Source organism: Kogia breviceps, chromosome 1 (genome assembly GCF_026419965.1).
Source record: "Kogia breviceps isolate mKogBre1 chromosome 1, mKogBre1 haplotype 1, whole genome shotgun sequence".
Classification (NCBI taxonomy): Eukaryota; Metazoa; Chordata; class Mammalia; order Artiodactyla; family Physeteridae; genus Kogia; species Kogia breviceps.
The window spans coordinates 158915811-158933049 of NC_081310.1; the positions used below are offsets into that span (position 1 = coordinate 158915811).

At 42.2% G+C, this 17239-nt stretch overlaps 2 protein-coding genes across 5 annotated transcripts in view; both read left to right on the forward strand.

Annotated features, from left to right (window-relative positions):
• Positions 1-1313: 1313 nt before the first annotated feature.
• RAB3B (RAB3B, member RAS oncogene family) overlaps positions 1314-17239 on the forward strand; it is a 108318-nt gene continuing 92392 nt past the window's right edge. The window contains exons 1-2 of one of the 4 annotated variants that reach the window (XM_059064385.2): positions 1314-1536; positions 11494-11554. In XM_059064385.2, the coding sequence (XP_058920368.1) occupies positions 1440-1536; positions 11494-11554 (158 nt within the window). In that variant the 5' untranslated portion in view covers positions 1314-1439. The remainder of the gene's footprint in view (positions 1537-11493; positions 11555-17239) is intronic. The other 3 variants (XM_067007839.1, XM_067007846.1, XM_067007853.1) reach the window with 3 other exon arrangements.
• KTI12 (KTI12 chromatin associated homolog) lies at positions 13076-14877 on the forward strand. Its single transcript, XM_059064274.2, has one exon. It carries the CDS (start codon positions 13245-13247, stop codon positions 14301-14303), a length of 1059 nt encoding a protein of 352 aa, XP_058920257.1. The 5' UTR covers positions 13076-13244; the 3' UTR covers positions 14304-14877.

The following is a 17239-nucleotide window of genomic DNA, read 5'->3' on the forward strand; positions in this document are numbered from 1 at the left end:
CTCTCTCTCACCAGAGCAACCTATCCCGGGAGCCCATATACGAACTACAAAGCCCAGGCTGCTGTGCGCCTCCCAATAGAAAAGCGGCAGGTGCAGGTGGCCGCGCTGCATCCTGGAGCTTGCAGTCTTACTGCTGTTCCATTGTGTCCGTGCCTGCAGTTTGTAGGGAGCCTAATAAAAGGGCTGTGTGTATTTTAGTTTGGGTGTCTACTTTTTTTTTTTTTTTTTTGCGGTACGCGGGCCTCTCACTGCTGTGGCCTCTCCCGTTGCAGAGCACAGGCTCCGGACGCGCAGGCTCAGCGGCTGTGGCTCACGGGCCCAGCCGCTCCACGGCATGTGGGATCCTCCCGGACCGGGGCACGAACCCGTTTCCCCTGCATTGGCAGGCGGACTCTCAACCACCGCACCACCAGGGAAGCCCCTTGGGTGTCTCCTTGTGCCGGATGTCTTTCACTAGGAATTAAGTACGCACTGTCGAACTTAACTAGTGCGGACTCAAGAGTGTGCAGACTCAACTAGTCTCCACTTAGCAGGAGACACGGGAAATTTTGACTGTTTGTTATGCATCAGAGAGGAAAACTGAGAAATACTTAACCCACGAATTTTAAAAACAACAAAAACAAATAGATTTAACCAGAAGAAGCTTTACACTTTAAGTGTCTGCAGTAACTTATGTCTTGGTGCCCTGAAGAGCTAGGTCAATTTTGCAATGAGAGGTTCCAAGTTTGGTTTTCTCAGAGCTTGCATCAGTTGATTGCATCATCCCTGAGTGGAAGAATTTGGGTTACAAGTAAAAATAAGGTGCAGTGCTTCTTCTCCAGCAGGAAGGGGCTTTCTTGCAGGCACGAGACCATGCACCGCAGAACAGACTTGCCAGGCCTCTTCGAGACTCGAGCATGAACCTAAGAATGAAATTCGGTTGTCTGCCTTTTTTTATTTACGAAGGGGGAGGGGGGGACCCGAAGCCAATGGGCACCCCGCCCACTGTTGGGTGCTGCTGACTTCACAGATCAATAATTTGCATAGTGAATATTAAGTGCAGCGGTTTTTGTGGGGAGGGGTTAGCCTGCAGGCGAACGCACGCAGCAACGGTTCTCCTGAGCCTCCTCCCCACCCCCCACCCCCACTATCTCGTCCTATCTTTTTTCTCGGTCTTCGGACTGAAAGTCCGGAACCTGGGGAAGCAACTAGCGCTCAAAACCAGCCCCCGCAGCCTTCTTCGTGATCTGCACCTTTAAACTCTCACTCCGTACCAAACCGGACCCCGGAGGCACCACCCACATCCGTCGAACATCACTTCCTTCAGGGTTAGAAAAAAAAAAAAAAAATCTGGGAACCAGAGCGGATGGACTGAGCCGCACTTGGGAAACCGCGGGGACTTTGTGCTAGGTCTCGGGCCCTGCGTCTGTTCAGCACCGTGGCTCCGCGCACCTACCACCATGGAGCTGCGGCCTCGTCTCGGAGCCATCTGTTTGCTGGGCTTCAGTTTCCTGCTCCTCGTCACCTCTTCTGATGGACATAAGGGGCTTGGAAAGGGTCAGACCGCGTTCTTATCTTAATCTTTACTTGTCCTGGGCCCTAGCCCAGTACAACCCTCTTCTTGTTCTAACATGATCCCTTTCCCATTTTATCTCTGTGGCCACGCTAGGTTTCTTTTTATCCTCTCGAACTGGTCCTGGAATTTGGGGTAAGGAGTAGCGGTTTTGGGGAATGTTGAGATGAGGAAGTTTTACTTGAGGCCTCCCTGAATTCTTGGGTTGGGGTAAGGAATTTCCCTTATATTAGGAAAAGCATGTTTAAGAGACCAGCATAGTGCCTAGCACTTGGTAGGTCCTCAGGCACCGTTACCTTCCCTCCTGGGAGAAATAGGACATTTGGGGACCTGTATATTTAGAGCCTTGCCCTGGGTCTGAAGAGTCCCCTCCTCACCTCTTCTTTTAAGAGCTAGGTTACTGCTTCCTTACCTTGGAGCGAACAGCACCTGTATCCTAGGGAGGGGTGACTGGCACAAAAGGAAGGGCCAGATGAAGGGTCAAAGGTCTGATGTTAGAGGGTCACCAACAGTTGTCCTTGGTTCCTTGGTGTGGTTCAGTAGGTGTGTCTGAAGTAACTGAGTTTTTTTGAAGAGTGAGGGGGCAGTGGTTATGAATGGAGAATAAGAGGTGTGATCCCCTACTCCATCCATCCCATTACCTACATCTTTATTGGAACTCAGGGTTTTATGCTTTTTCTAAGTGGTTGTGTGGTAGCATGCATTCCCCTCCCTTTCCTTTTTTTTTTTTTTGTAGTGACATTGCTGTATGGAATGTCTCTGCTGCAGTCCTGCTGTTGTTAATTGTGTTTTGTCCTCCCTATTTGCACATTTATTGGTGGGTGATGAGATTGGGTGGACGTTCAGTGTGCCTGAATGCAGTCAGTCCTTCATTCAGTAAATAATTTTTGATCACCTAACGTATTACAGACGTGGTCCTAGGCACTAGGGATATATCAATGGATAGGACAGACAAGGTTCCTGCTCTCACAAAGCTTATGTTCAATTCAGAGAGACAGAGACTAGATACATGAACAAATTAATAGGCAAGATAATTTCAGCTAGGGATGAGTTCTGGGAAGAAAATGAAACTGATGGAGTAGAAAGGCTGGGAAAGAATGAGGGAGCTGGCATTACTTGAGCTAGGAACGTCAGGGGAGACTTCTCTGAGGAGGTGACATATAGGTTTCCATCTCAATGACGAAACTGCACAGTGAATTCTGTTGAGCCAGAATGTTTTAAGTACTGGCAGTCCCATTTTAAAGCAGATTATTGTATATTTAGTGTAAACTTTTTTTAAAAAAATTATTATTTATTTATAAATTTATTTATTTTATTTATTTATTTTTGGCTGCGTTGGGTCTTCATTGCTGTGTGCGGGCTTTCTCTAGTTGTGGCGAGCAGGGGCTACTCTGTTGCGGTGCGCGGGCTTCTCATTGCGGTGGCTTCTCTTGTTGCGGAGCACGGGCTCTAGGCATGCGAGCTTCAGAAGTTGTGGCACATGGGCTCAGTAGTTGTGGCTCGCAGGCTCTAGAGGACAGGCTCAGTAGTTGTGGCGCACGGGCTTAGTTGCTCCGTGGCATGTGGGATCTTCCCGGACCAGGGCTCTAACCTGTGTCCCTTGCATTGGCAGGCGGATTCTTAACCACTGTGCCACCAGGGAAGCCCTAGTGTAAAATTTTAAGTACTGAAGGAGAAAGAAGAGTGTAGTGTTAGGAGTGTGGGTTTAGATTTGAGTTTTAATTTATTCTGCCACTAACCAGCTGAGAGGCCCAGGGCAAGTTGCTAAACTTCTCAAAGCTCAGTTCCTCATCTGCAAAAGGGGCAGAATAATAACTACCTCAGACATGCAACAAGTAATTTACCCTGTTCCAGTTTACTGTGTTAGGTGTAGGCAATACCTTGGAGTCACGTATTCAGTATTCCTTGTTAGACATTAAGCTTTGTGTGTTTGTTCCAGTTACCATTGTTGCACAATAAACCACCCCCAAATTCAGTGGTGTAAAGAAATCATTTTATTATGCTCACTATTCTGTGGGGTAGGAATTCAAACAAGGCACAGTGGGGAAGGTATATGTCTTGGTTCCAAGTCTGGGGCCTCAGCTAAGCTGATTACTTCTACGTGTGGTCTGTCTTCATGGGCTTGTGTGGGCTTCCTCACCATATGACAGCTAGATTCCAAGAGTGAGTGCCCTAAGAGAACAAGGTGGAAATGCATGGCATTTTTATCATCTAGCTGTACAAGTCACATAGCATCACTTCCACTGTACTCTGTGGGCATGTTCAAGGGCAAGGGACATTAACCACACCCCCTCCATCCCCCATAGGAGGAATGTTGAGGTCCCATTGTAAAAAGAACATGTGGAATGGGAGATATTGTTGCAACCATCTTTGGAAAGTACAGACTGCCCCAGTAAGGTAGGACCATTTCTGTCTTATTCGTGCCCAGGAATATTTGTTGAAAGAACAAATGAATGGTACACATGATCGTTGAGATCCCTGTCTTTTTTCAGCTCATAGTCTGAAGACTGTCAGGACAAGTAAGCAGGCAATTACATGACACTGTGATATGTACTGTGAGCAGGGAAATAGCAGGTAACTTAGGAGCATATAGAGGGGCAGCCTGGTTCGGGGGGTGGGGGGGCTGTGTTGTGAGGATTAAACAACAAAAAAACGGTATTTAATATGTGTCACAAACTTAGAAAAGTGTTTTTTTAATGTTTATTATTATACCCTCCCAAAGAAGAATATTGAGTTGTTCCCGAAAGGAATTAATAATATTTCAAACTGTTTTTTGTTTGTTTGTTTTTGTTTGTTTTGTATCTTGTGAGTGTGGTTTCTTGGAAAATAGATTACAGCTCACCACCCACCTCCCAAAAAAGTGCTACCCGGAGCAGTGATGAGTAAGATTTCTTCCAAGATGTTTAAGTAGTTTTGACTCTTTCCAGAAGATGGTCTGGAGGTTTGCAGAGAGGAGAGATGGAATGGCCCTACTGTTTTCATTAAGAAGAGGAAGTACAGTGGTGTGGTGTGAGCACTGGATAGAAATCAGGAGGCCTGAGTTTTAATCCTGGTCAGACTATATAGCCACCTCTCGTCTTCCCTGGGGATCATTTATTAAATGAGAGAGCCAGGACTAGAAATGATTCCTAAGAGTCCTTCCAGCTCTAATATCCTGGAGTTCTAAAATAATTTTGTTGTTTTCCGTGTGCTAAAATTTTGGAATATGTATCACCTGTGGGGAGGAGTGTAGTGATTAACATTTACTGTATATTTGCTGTATTCCAGGAACCGTTCTGTGCATTTTTCATGTATTGACTGGTTTAATCCTCATAATAACCCTCTAAGATAGCTATTTTTTTTCCTTGTGAAGTTGACATTTTATTAAATAAATATTTTCATTCATTAAGATATTATTTTTTCAATATTTTATTACAGTAGTTTTCAAACACATAGCAAAGTTGAAAGAATTTTGCCGTGAACCCCCTTATGTCTACCTCCCAGGTCTACCATTGATGTCTGACTATCCTTGTCCTGTCATGTGTCTCTCCATGTAGTCATCTATCCATGTGTAAATCCATTTTTTTTCTTACAGCATAGATAATTTTTTTAAATCATTATCCCCATTTCACAGATGAAGAACCTAAAATGGGACGCAGGAGTCACATAGCTAGAAGTGGACCAGCTGAGATACGAATTCCAGAGCTTCTGTTCTCAACAATATACCACTCCTGCTCTGAGTGCAGAAACTCCTTTGAAAACTTTAAAGGAGAATTGAGAAAGTTAGTGGGGGCGGTTCATGTGCTCTCCTGCCTGAAACAGAAATGGATGGCTTTGTCAAGTCTCAAATGCAAATTTGGCACTGACACGTATGGAATGTTTACCTTCCATACTGTGACCTATTCACAGTCACAACAGCCCTATGGGACAGATATTTCTGTTAGTCATATTTTGCATACGGGAAAACAGCAAGTGGCTAAACTAGGTCTGTTTGATGTAGACAGACTTCATTTAGCCACTGTGTTATTCCACCTCTTAGGTACAGTGTTCCCTGTTTCAGAGACTTGGCTGCCAGTTCTGACACTTAACCTTTTGTTTTGTCAGCTGGGAGAGGGTGGATAATACTTTTCTGATGTCCTTAGCTTACACTCATGAAAACAATTTGAGCATGAAGGGCTTGGGAATTCTGATGTAAATGCCGTGTTTGGAAATTGTCACTTTCCCTTTTTTCCCCCTTTTTAAATTAATGTTTTAGGGCAGGAGCTGCTAATATGGGAGATTTCAGCTCACTCTGCAGATAACTGGAGTAAATAAAGTGTCTGTGCAGGTGATACTTTAGGAAATTGGACTGTCTTCAGATGTTCCACGTTGGCATGGGTGTGAGTGTGGGTGTTATTGGAGAGTAGGTAGCAACATGGTAAGCACTGTACCTTTTCAAGTTGTTTTTGAAGGGAAACATAAGGACCCAGGTTTTCCAGACCTGAAGTCTGTGTTTTCATTCTGCTTTGGTGAAGCCACATTACTTTATTCCTTTATTCATTTTTATCTTTGCTAGAGAGTCAGTGAAGTATCGTGAGCAAACACCACCACCTAGGTTCTAATCCCAGTTCTGACACTTACTAGCACTGTAGCCTTGGGCAAGCTATTTAACTTCACCTTCCGTATCTGTAAAATGAAGACAATTAAGTTTCTACCTCATAAGTTTATTGTGAGGATTAAATAATTTAATACATGTAAAAGCATGAACAACAATGGCTGGCATATAATAAATGCTATATAAGTGTTAGTCATTAATGCTATTATATTGTAATTATAACATAGAGTAAGCACTCAAAAAATGATGGTGCTGATTATTACTCATGAAAAATTCCAATGTACTTTTTAATATGAATTTTCAAAGAAATTTTATACACGTAGTGAACTGTTTCAAATTATACCTCTAGACTTACTCGTAGGGATAATGCAGTAGGGTAGCCAGGGGCACTGGAAAAGCATTTTAATTAGGAATCAGACTAAATTCTGGTTGTGGCTTCCTTTGTGGTCTTGCGTAGCCTCTTTCGTTTTCCAGGCCTTTGTAATATGAGAGGATTAGACTGATCTCTAAGTTTGTGCTGTCCGATAAAGTAGCACTAGGAATATGTCACTCTTAATTTTTAAATTAATTAAAATAAAATAAAATAAAAAATTCAACACCTCTGTTGCATTAGCCATGTTTCAAGTACTCAACAGCTAATAGCTACCATATTGAACAGTGCAGCTATAGAAATTTCCATCACTGGAGAAAGTTCAATTGAACAGCCCTGCCCTAGGCTCTCTCTTAGCAGTAACCTCCTATGACTGTAAGCTTTGTCAGCTAGCTTCTGAGTAGTCCATGTTTATGGAGAAATTTTATTTTGCCTGATAGTAATCTAGCTTCCCTGACTTTCTTTTGGCTGACATTTGCCTGGGATATATTTTTCAATCATTTTACTTTTGACTTTTACAAGTCCTTCTGTCTTAGGTGTTCTTGTAAACATAGAGGTAGTTTTTTTTTTTTTTTTTTAAACCAAAATCTGACAAATTCTGTCTTTTAACTTTAACCGGCAAGTTTAGTTCACTTATGTTTGTGGTGATTATTGACAGAGCTGGTCTTATTTCTCTCATCCAATTTCCATTGCTACTGTTTTTTCTATTCTTTTTTTGCTCTTTTTTGCCCTTTCATTGGGGGTTGAGTATTTGCTGGTTCTTATTTTGCTTTATCTTCTTTATGAGTTTGGAAGTTGGCACTCTAGTTCTTTTCTTTTAGTGGTTACTTTTGAAATTTTACTCGCATGTTTAACAAAATCTAACAATATCTTAACCCCCCAATGGTTAGGGGGCCTTAGAATATTTTAACTTCAGTCTCTTCCTCTTTCCTTATAAGCTGTTGTTGTCCAATATTTTAGTTCTCTCTCCTTTTTTAACTCTATAAATTGAGCATTAAAATTTTTTATACAGATAATATTTAGATTTATCTACATGTTTTCCAGTTAATTTGCTCACTGTTCCTTGTATTTAGGCTTTCTTCTGGAATCACTTCTTTCCTGAAACATGCCTTTTATCATTTAGTTTCTCTGGTTTTCTCCCAGAGGACTATTTTGTGTTTACTTTTGTCTCTTCAAACCTCCAATACTTCCTCCACAATCCTTGCTTTCAGCCAGTCACTGTGCTTCCTATTTAACAGAAGGTAGAAAGACTCGGAAGGGACCTTTCAAAAATTGTCACCACGAGATTTACCCACCTTCTAGCACTAATAGCCATATATCCTACCTTTCCTGTCTTTACTGGATGAACTATCAGGGGTCCTAGCAAAGGCTAATCCCTCTACTTGAGTACTAAATCCCATCTCCTTTCTTCTACTCAAGATATTTTCGACTCTCCCTTTTAGTCCTGTATCATCAGTTTTCCTACCTTTATTATATCATTTCTATCAGCTTTCAACATTCTATACTTTCCTCCATATTGAATAAAAACCTTGCATGGACTCACAGCTCCCTCTAGCAATTGCCCCTGTACAGCAAAATTCTTTAAGAGAGTTGTGTGTACTTGTTCTCTAATTCTTCCCCTGGGCTGCCTTGATCTTGCTCTAATCATCTGTTCATCCTCGCTCCTCTATTGAAACTGGTCTTGTCAAGGTCAGCATTATTCTCCACTTTCTAAATCCAGTGATCGTTTCTGATTTAATAGGAGCATTGGTGTCAGTGGATCATCCTTCCTTCTTGAAACATCTTGGAAACACTTGGCTTCTGGGATTCCATGTGCTGCTGGTTTTCTGCTGATCTCACTGGTAGTTCTCTCTCACGTCTTTGGCTGGTTCTTCTTTATCTCCCTTAACCTGGGAGTGCTCCAGGGCTCCTGGACTCCCTCTTCATCTACACTCACTCCCATGGTGATCTTATTCAGTCTTAAGCTTTAAATAACATCTGTATGCTGATAACTGTCCCTTGAATTCTGGGCTCAGATATTCAGTTGCTTATTCAGCATCTCTACTTAGATATCTAGTAAGCATCTCAAAATGAACATTTCCAAATCCAAGCTCTTTAATGTTCCTTTCTAAAACTCACTCCACCTACTCTCTCTCCCATCTCTATTAATGACAACTCCATTCTTCTAGTTGCCCAGGCCAAAAACCTTAGAGTCATCCTTAACTTCTCTCACCCCATATCCAGAACAAAATCCTTTTGCCTTTACCTTCAAAATATGTCCAGAATCTGATAGGATCTACTCCCTCTACCACCACAGTTGGTCCAAACCACTGTCATTGCATGCTTGGATTATTGCAATAACCACTTTCCTAGTCTCTTTTGTTTTTGCCTTTCTCTCCTGTATTTGCTAGGGCTGCAATAACAAAGCACCACAAACTGAGTGGCTTAAACAACAGAAACTTATTGTCTCACAGTTCTGGGGACTAGAAGTTCAAAATCAAGGTATTGGCAGTATTGGTTCCTTCTGAAGGCTGAGAGAAGGGTCTGTGCCAGGCCTCTTTCCTTATAGATGGCTGGGTTCTCTCCCTGTGTGCATATCTGTGTCCACATTTCCCTTTTTTATATGGACACCATATTGGATTAGGTCTTACCCTGATGACCTCATTTTAACTTGATTACCTCCATAAACATCCTATTTCCAAATAAGGTCACAATCTGAGGTACTGGGGATTAAGACTCCAACATACCATCTTTGGAGGGACACAGTTCAACCCATAACACTTCCTTTAGTCTGTTTTCAGCACAGAAGCTAGAGCAATCATGTTAAAACAGAAATCACATCATGTTACTATTGATACTTTGCTCAAAACCCACTAAGAGCTTAGTAAAAGCCAGAATCTTTGTAGTGGCCTCTCAGGCCCTGCATTGTCTACTCCCTCCCTTGCCTCTTTGTCCTTACCTCCTTCTGCTTTGAAGGACAGCAGTGTTTAGTGCTTAAAAGTAAGGAGTCTGGACCCTGAGCGCATAGGTTCACTTTCCAGCTTTTTTGCTCATTAGCTGTGTGAACTTGGGAAAGTTACTTAAACTTTGTGCCTTTTCTCATCTGTAAAATTGTATTAATAAGAGTACCTACCTCTAGGGTTGTTATGAAGATCAATATTGGTAAAGTACTTAGAATAGTGCCTGGTATATTAATATCAAATACTTGTAGCAATTCTCCAGTCCCAGGTACTGTTCTAAATTCTTTTTTGTTGTTGTTATATTCATTCATTTCTTTTAGTTTTTAGATTCCACGTATAAGTGAAAACATACAGTATTTGTCTTTCTGTGTCTGACTTATTTCACTTAGCATAATACCCTCCAGGTCCATCCATGTTGGCGCAAATGGCAAAATTTAATTCTTTTTTATGGCTGAGTAATATTCCATTATATATATATATATATATATATATATATATATATATATAAAGTATATATTATATATATAATTTTTTTTTCTTTTTGGCCATACTGTGTGGCTTGTGGGATCTTAGTTCTCTGACCAGGGATTGAACCTGGGCCACCATAGTGAAGGTGCTGAGTCCTAATGACTGGACTGCCAGGGAATTCCCCTGTATATACCACATCTTCTTCATCCATTCATCTGTTATGGACATTTAGGTTGCTTTCATATATTGGCTGTTGGTAAATAATGCTGCTGTGCACATTGGGATGCATGTATCTTTTTGAATTAGTTTTCGATTTTTTCCAGATATATACTCAGGAGTGGAATTGCTGGATCACATAGTAGTTCTATTTTTCATTTTTAAAGGAACCTCCATACTGTTTTCTACAGTGACTGTGCCAATTTACATTCCCACCAATAGTGTGCAAGGGCTCTCTTTTCTCCATATCTTCTCCAAAATCTATTATTTGTTGTCTTTTTCAAGATAGCTATTCTGAAAGCTGTGAGGTGATATCTCATTGTGGTTTTGATTTGCATTTCCCTGATGACTACTGATGTTGAATATTTTTTCTTGTGCCTATTGGCTATTTCTATGTCTTCTTTGAAAAAATGTCTATTCAAATCCTCTGCCTATTTTTTAATTGGGTTGTTGGGTTTTTTTGATATTGAGCTGTATGAGCTGTTTATATATTTTTGGATGTTAACCCCCTTATAGGTTATATTATTTGAAAATATTTTTTTCCATTTTGGTAGGTTGTCTTTTTGTTTTGTCAGTGGTTCCCTTTGCTGTGCAAAAGCATTTAAGTTTAATAAGGTCCCATTTGTTCCTTTTTGCTTTCATTTCTTTTGCCTTAGGAGACTGATACAAAAAAACATTGCTACAATTTATGTCAAAGAGTGTTCTACCTGTGTTCTCTTCTATGAGTTTTATGGTTTCAGGTCTTGCATTTAGGTCTTTTTAAAAAATTTAATTAATTAATTAATTTTATTTTTGGCTGTGTTGGGTCTTCGCTGCTGCCCGTGGGCTTTCTCTAGTTGCAGTGAGTGGGGGCTACTCTTCGTTGTGGTGTGAGGGCTTCTCATTGCGGTGGCTTCTCTTGTAGCAGAACACAGGCTCTAGGCATGTGGGCTTCAGTAGTTGTGGCACACGGGCTCAGTATCTGTGGCTCACGGGCTCTAGAGTGCAGGCTCAGTAGTTGTGGCGCATGGGCTTAATTGCTCCATGGCATATGGAATCTTCCCGGACCAGGGCTCGAACCTGTGTCCCCTTCATTGGCAGGCAGATTCTTAACTACTGCACCACCAGGGAAGTCCATCATTATTTAAAATAATCTCCTTAAAAACTGGATTAGGCGATATTATCTCCATTTTACAGGTATGAAAACCGAGGCTTGAAGTATAGGACTGTCCATCGTCCCATACACCTAGAGAGCAGTGGATTTGGGACTTGAATACCATGCTTTTAACAAAGGAAAGCCTTTTTTTTATGAGTATCTTGTGAAAATACCACATTTCTTTCTTGGGTCTTTGCCCTTTGTTCATGTGTGAATGTTTATGAGGCTCTTTCCTTCCAGGTTTTGGAGATCACATTCATTGGAGGACACTAGAAGATGGGAAGAAAGAAGCAGCTGCCAGGTACAAGATATGGTTTTAGGTTACTTATGGTGGTAAAACACTTTCCAGCCATCAACTTAGCATTAATTTCAGGTGAAGGATTATGCCAAGGCAGAGCAATGTAGGGGCTGCCTGATAACAACAAAAATAATAATACTACCTAACATTTATTAAGTGCTTACTATGCACCAGACATTGGATTAACTCATTTAATTCTCACAACAACTCTTTTGAGGTGGGTACTGTTGTTACCTTCATTTTACAGATGAGAAAACTTAGGCACAGATCAGTTAAATAACTTGCCCAAGATCACACAGCTAGTTAAGTGGTGGAGCAAAGATCTGGACCCAGACACTCTGGCTTCAGAGCCTACACTGAGCCAGTAAACCATACTGCCTAATAGTCTCAAGTTGAATAGTCTTAAGTTCCAAGTAAGTTTAGTCTCTGCACAGAAGACTTATACAAAGGAGGAGGAAAAGGCAGAACAGGTGAGGAAAGGCTAAACATTGATCTGAGTGCTTTATATTCATTAATTTATTTAATCCTCACAACCTATGAGGTTGGTTCAGCCTGTGAAATAAGAACCATTGTTATTATTTTACAGGAGAGGAAATTTAGATACAGAATGCTTACATAACTTGACAGTAGTTTACACAGCTAGTAAGTAAGTAGCAGAGCCAAGACTTGAACATTCTCCACTATACTGTACTGGAGAGATATAAAGATACAATGTATGTGCATTTCCTTTATATACACACATCCTTGCACAGAAATACTCACACTTCTGCACCTACCAAACTATAGTGCTTGCTTTTGCTAGAACAGATCCTACAGCTTCATGGCTCTGCGCCTAATACCTTCTGCAGGAGTAGGGTTGCCAGGTTTAGCAAATAAAAATAAAGGATGCCCAGTTAAATTTGAATTTCAGGTAAACAAGTAATTTAAAATATGCCCCAAGTAATATTTGAGACTTACTTATTTTAAAAACATTTTTTGTTGATTGTCTGGAATTCAAATTTAACTAGGCATCCTATATTTTATCTGGCATCCGTTACCCAGGAGAAAAATTCCTATTAGTTTTTCACGTTCTAAATCAAATGACTATTCCTAGGTAAAGTCTTCGGCAATTTTTGTGGGCAGTTTGTTCTCTTCTGTACTTTTACAACCCAACCTACCTCTATCCGTTAGAGTGTATGTTATTCTGCCTGTAGGTGCCTGACTTTTCCCATTCAGACCCTTGCTCTGTGGGGGGACTGTTTTATGTTCATCTCTGAATTCCCAACCATGAAGATATTGAATGACTGAAATGGTTATTGAATAAACAGTTACTGAATGTTATTGGCTATAAGGAATGAAGGGGAACTAGTATTTGTGAATTGTCTTCCATTTGCTAAATATAGTGCTGATTGTTTTGCAATATTTAATGCTCTTTAAGGCTCCATTATAAATTGATGGACATAGTCTTTGGCCGCCAGGCGATCACATTCTCCTGAGACGTATAACGTTTGATAGAAATAACCGATGCCGTTCTAAGCTCCATCTCCTTTCGGAGAGAGCTGGATCTGGCTCTTGTTGGTCTAGAACTCCTGTTTCCATAGCAACAGAGGTCAAGGGAGGCAGGAAGTGTAGCTTGCATTTCCGGTCTGCGTCGGAGCCGCCGGCAACCCGGAAGTTGACGCTGCGCGGTTGCACATGGCCGCGCCCTGGGAGGATGCCGCTGGTGGTGTTTTGCGGGCTGCCGTACAGCGGCAAGAGCCGGCGCGCGGAGGAACTCCGCGTGGCACTGGCGGCCGAGGGCCGCGCGGTGTACGTGGTGGACGACGCGGAGGTGCTGGGCGCGGAGGACGCGAGAGTGTACGGCGATTCGGCCCGTGAGAAGGCCTTGCGTGGGGCCCTGCGAGCGGCCGTGGAGCGGCGCCTGAGTCGCCACGAAGTGGTCATCCTCGATTCGCTTAATTACATCAAGGGCTTCCGCTACGAGCTGTACTGCCTGGCGCGGGCGGCGCGCACTCCGCTGTGCCTGGTCTACTGCGTAAGGCCAGGCGGTCTGAGCGGGAGACCGCGGATGGCGGGCGCGGATGAGAGTCCGAGCTGCAGTGTCAGTGTGAGTTGGAGGCCGCGAGCTGAGGAGGGACCTCTGGCGGCGGGCACCGGTGTCCGCGGGGAACCGCAGGCAGGGGACTCTGTAGTAAATGGGAGAGCCCAGGCAGAAATACCTAAGGAACTGGAGCGGGAGGAAACCAGGACGCCAGATTTTCCAGCTCTTGTGACTTCGGAATTCGAGAAATCTGCAGAGCGTGTGTCCGATGCCCTTTACTCTCCCCAACTTCTGGAGGCCCTAGCGCTGCGCTTTGAAGCTCCCGACTCTCGGAACCGCTGGGACCGGCCCCTGTTCACCTTGGTGGGCTTAGAGGAGCCGTTGCCTCTGTCAGAGATTAGAGCTGCCTTGTTTGAGAACCGGGCTCCTCCACCCCATCAGTCTACACAGTCCCAGCCACTTGCCTCCGGCACCTTTCTGCACCAATTGGACCAGGTCACCAGCCAGGTGTTGGCAGGACTGATGGAAGCTCAGAAGAGCGCAGTCCCTGGAGACTTGCTGAAGCTTTCTGGCACCACAGAGCACCTGCGGTTTACCCGGCCTTTGACCATGGCCGAACTGAGTCGTCTCCGTCGCCAGTTTATTTCCTACACCAAAATGCATCCCAACAATGAGAACCTGCCTGAACTGGCCAACATGTTTCTGCAGTATCTGAGCCAGAGCCTGCACTAACCAGAGCTGGTGGGGAAAAATCATGGCTCCTTGTCTAACCACTGCACTCTCTGTTTCTCTGGGAGGAATAATCTGAAGGTCTGCAGAATATATTGATGCATGGAAATAGAGCTACTGTGACCGATTCACTCGTACGTTTCTGAATGCCTCTGTGCCAGGCCTTGAGTTTACAGCATAAATTGAGACTAGAGAGAAAGGAGAACTAGCTTGGAGGAGCTTGGCAAGTTTCTCTAGAGGACAGAGCTCTGGTGGACAGGGTTTGCTTAGATTGGGTTCTACTTGGGATATCACATACCATTGATTTCCCTCATCTGAATTGTGGGAAAGCAGACTGGATGGATGAATTGTTTTAAAATAATTGTGAACAGAACTGAAGATGACACAGTTTTGCATCTGTACTGGTCCTTTTTTCATACCACAGTTTTTTGAGTACTGTGCCTACTTTTTGCTAGTCTCTGTCCTGGGGCCTGGGATCACAGATAGATCCACTGTTTTCCGTGCTTGAGAAGCTTTGGTTATAATGGTGAAAGAAAAAACCACTAGATTGTTTCATTTAATAAAATCTTTTAGATGACGGTGTGGTGGCATCTCTTTTGCTTTATGTTCTTCATATGATTTACTTAATGTAACATTTTAGATACACAGGTATCCTTGTTATTCCTTTGATCAAAAATACTTTCATAGTGCTGGGTGAGAGTCTCAATGCTTTGGTCTTAACCTAGAGTGACTGTTATAACAACTCCCATAACTGAGTGCTTCATTCTGTTTTTCAAGACAAATAGCACTTTAAGCTTGTCTTTCATTTTTTCATTGATTTCAGTAAACAAATGGTAGGTACCTACCTTACCAGTGCTTGTGTTTTTCAAAGATGTATTAGATAGTCTTTGCCCTTGAGAAGTTAGTAGTTTAGACAAGTAAACAGGTGATTAGAGGATAAAAAGGACTGGCGGTTAGAATGCTTTGGGATCCCAGAGGAGGAATAGGACTAACTAGCTGTTGAGAGAAGGTGGTTTTGGGAAGGCTTCACAGAGGCTTCACATTTGGACTGTCACTCTAGAGCAAGTGTCAGTAAAGGGCCAAACAGTAAATATTTTAGGCTGTGAGGGCCATAGGGTCTCTGTTGCAGCTTATCAGCTGTGCCATGGTAGCACAAAAGCAGCCATAGTAAGTATACAAATGAGTGTGAATGTGTTTTAATAAAGCTAGTTACACTGAAATGTGAATTTCAATATATCACAAGGTACTATATTTCAGATTTGTTTTTCAAACATTTTAAAATGTTTAAAAAACATGTTTGTATATCATTGCCGTACAGAAGCAGGCAGTGGGCTGGATTAGGCCTGCAGAGTAGTTTGCTTACCTCTGCTCTAGAAGGATGAATAGGAGTTTGCTTGATAGAAAAGAGAAAGCAAGACATTCTAAACTGCTCTGTAAGTGCACTGTGCTGTTAAAAGGATGGGCTGCCTTGGTTGGTGATTATTTCTTGCTTATCAGGTTATCTGGACCACCTTTTGTTTCTGATACATGAGACTGGATTCCTGCGTGAAATGGAGGTTTGGACTAGGCAGCATCTAAGGCCTCTTCCATTTTCATTCTCAAATTCCAAGTTAGTTGATTATAGGTTGATTGGGTTTAAGCTCATGGATTCTGGATTGCTGTTCTAAATTGAAGTAGACGATAGTGGTCAGAAAGAATATTGATTGTGAAGTCAGACTTAACAAGTTAACTACTAAGTGGCAGAACCTAGAATTTATGTGGCCAAATGTTTAATTTCTTGGAAGTCTCAGTTTTCTTATTTCTATTATGAGACCATTACCTTAGGATTGTTGTGAGGGTTTTTTTTTTTTACATATAAGTTTATTTATTTTGGGCTGCGTAGGGTCTTTGTTGCTACGTGCAGGCTTTCTCTAGTTGCAGTGAGTGGGGGCTACTCTTTGTTGCGGTGCACGGTCTTCGGTAGTTGTGGCACGCAGGCTCAGTAGTTGTGGCTTGCGGGCTCTAGAGTGCAGGCTCAGTAGTTGTGACACAGGAATATTCTAGTTTCTCTGCAGCATGTGGGATCTTCCCAGACCAGGGCTCGAACCCATGTCCCTGCATTGGCAGGCAGATTCTTAACCACTATGCCATCAGGGAAGCCCTGTTGTGAGGATTTAAATGAGATAATTTGTGTAAAGCACATACAACAATGTCATATAATAAATGTTTAGCACACTTGGCTATTATTATTATGGCTATGTAGATCCCACTTCTTACCCAATCTTGTCCTGCTCATTTAGTTTATAAGCTTTTACAAGTATTAGAGGCACCATTCTGTCCCAGATTTGTAGTAGGCCTATGATGAGATAGCTGAATAATTCATTTGACACTTATTAAATTAATTTATATATATTTAGAATAGTACCTGGTACACAGTAAATGCTGTATAAGTTTTTGCTACCAGTAATATTATTTTCTATATTAGGTGTAGGGAGTATAGAGACAGCTAAGAGTTCCTTCCTTAAGAATCTCTAAGTAAATAAAAAGATACAGTTCAATGTGGTAAATAAAAGGTACAGTTCAATGTGGTAAATGCTGTGATAGTATTGTACAGCATGTGGTGATGTGGTGATACGGGGGCTGGATGATGGAGAAAGCCAACGTCTGATTACATAGGACCCTTCTGCAAGTCGGCATTTGAGCCCTGAGAGCATAAGAGCTTCAGTGGGCCAAGACTGATTCAGGTGGAATATGTTGCTTATTATTTTATGAAAGAAAAAGCTTTTTCCGACCCTGGTTACAAAAATTACATTTAATTGGGAATTCCCTGGTGGTCCAGTGGTTAGGACTTGGTGCTTTCACTGTTGGTGCTTGAGTTCAATCCCTGGATGGGAAACTAAGATCTCACAAGCCGTGTGGTATATGGCAAAAAAAAAAAAAAAAATTACACTTAATTGTAG

Bases quoted from the DNA above. Each gene is read 5' to 3' on its own strand.
- KTI12 (XM_059064274.2), top strand. From the start codon at position 13,245: ATGCCGCTGGTGGTGTTTTGCGGGCTGCCGTACAGCGGCAAGAGCCGG.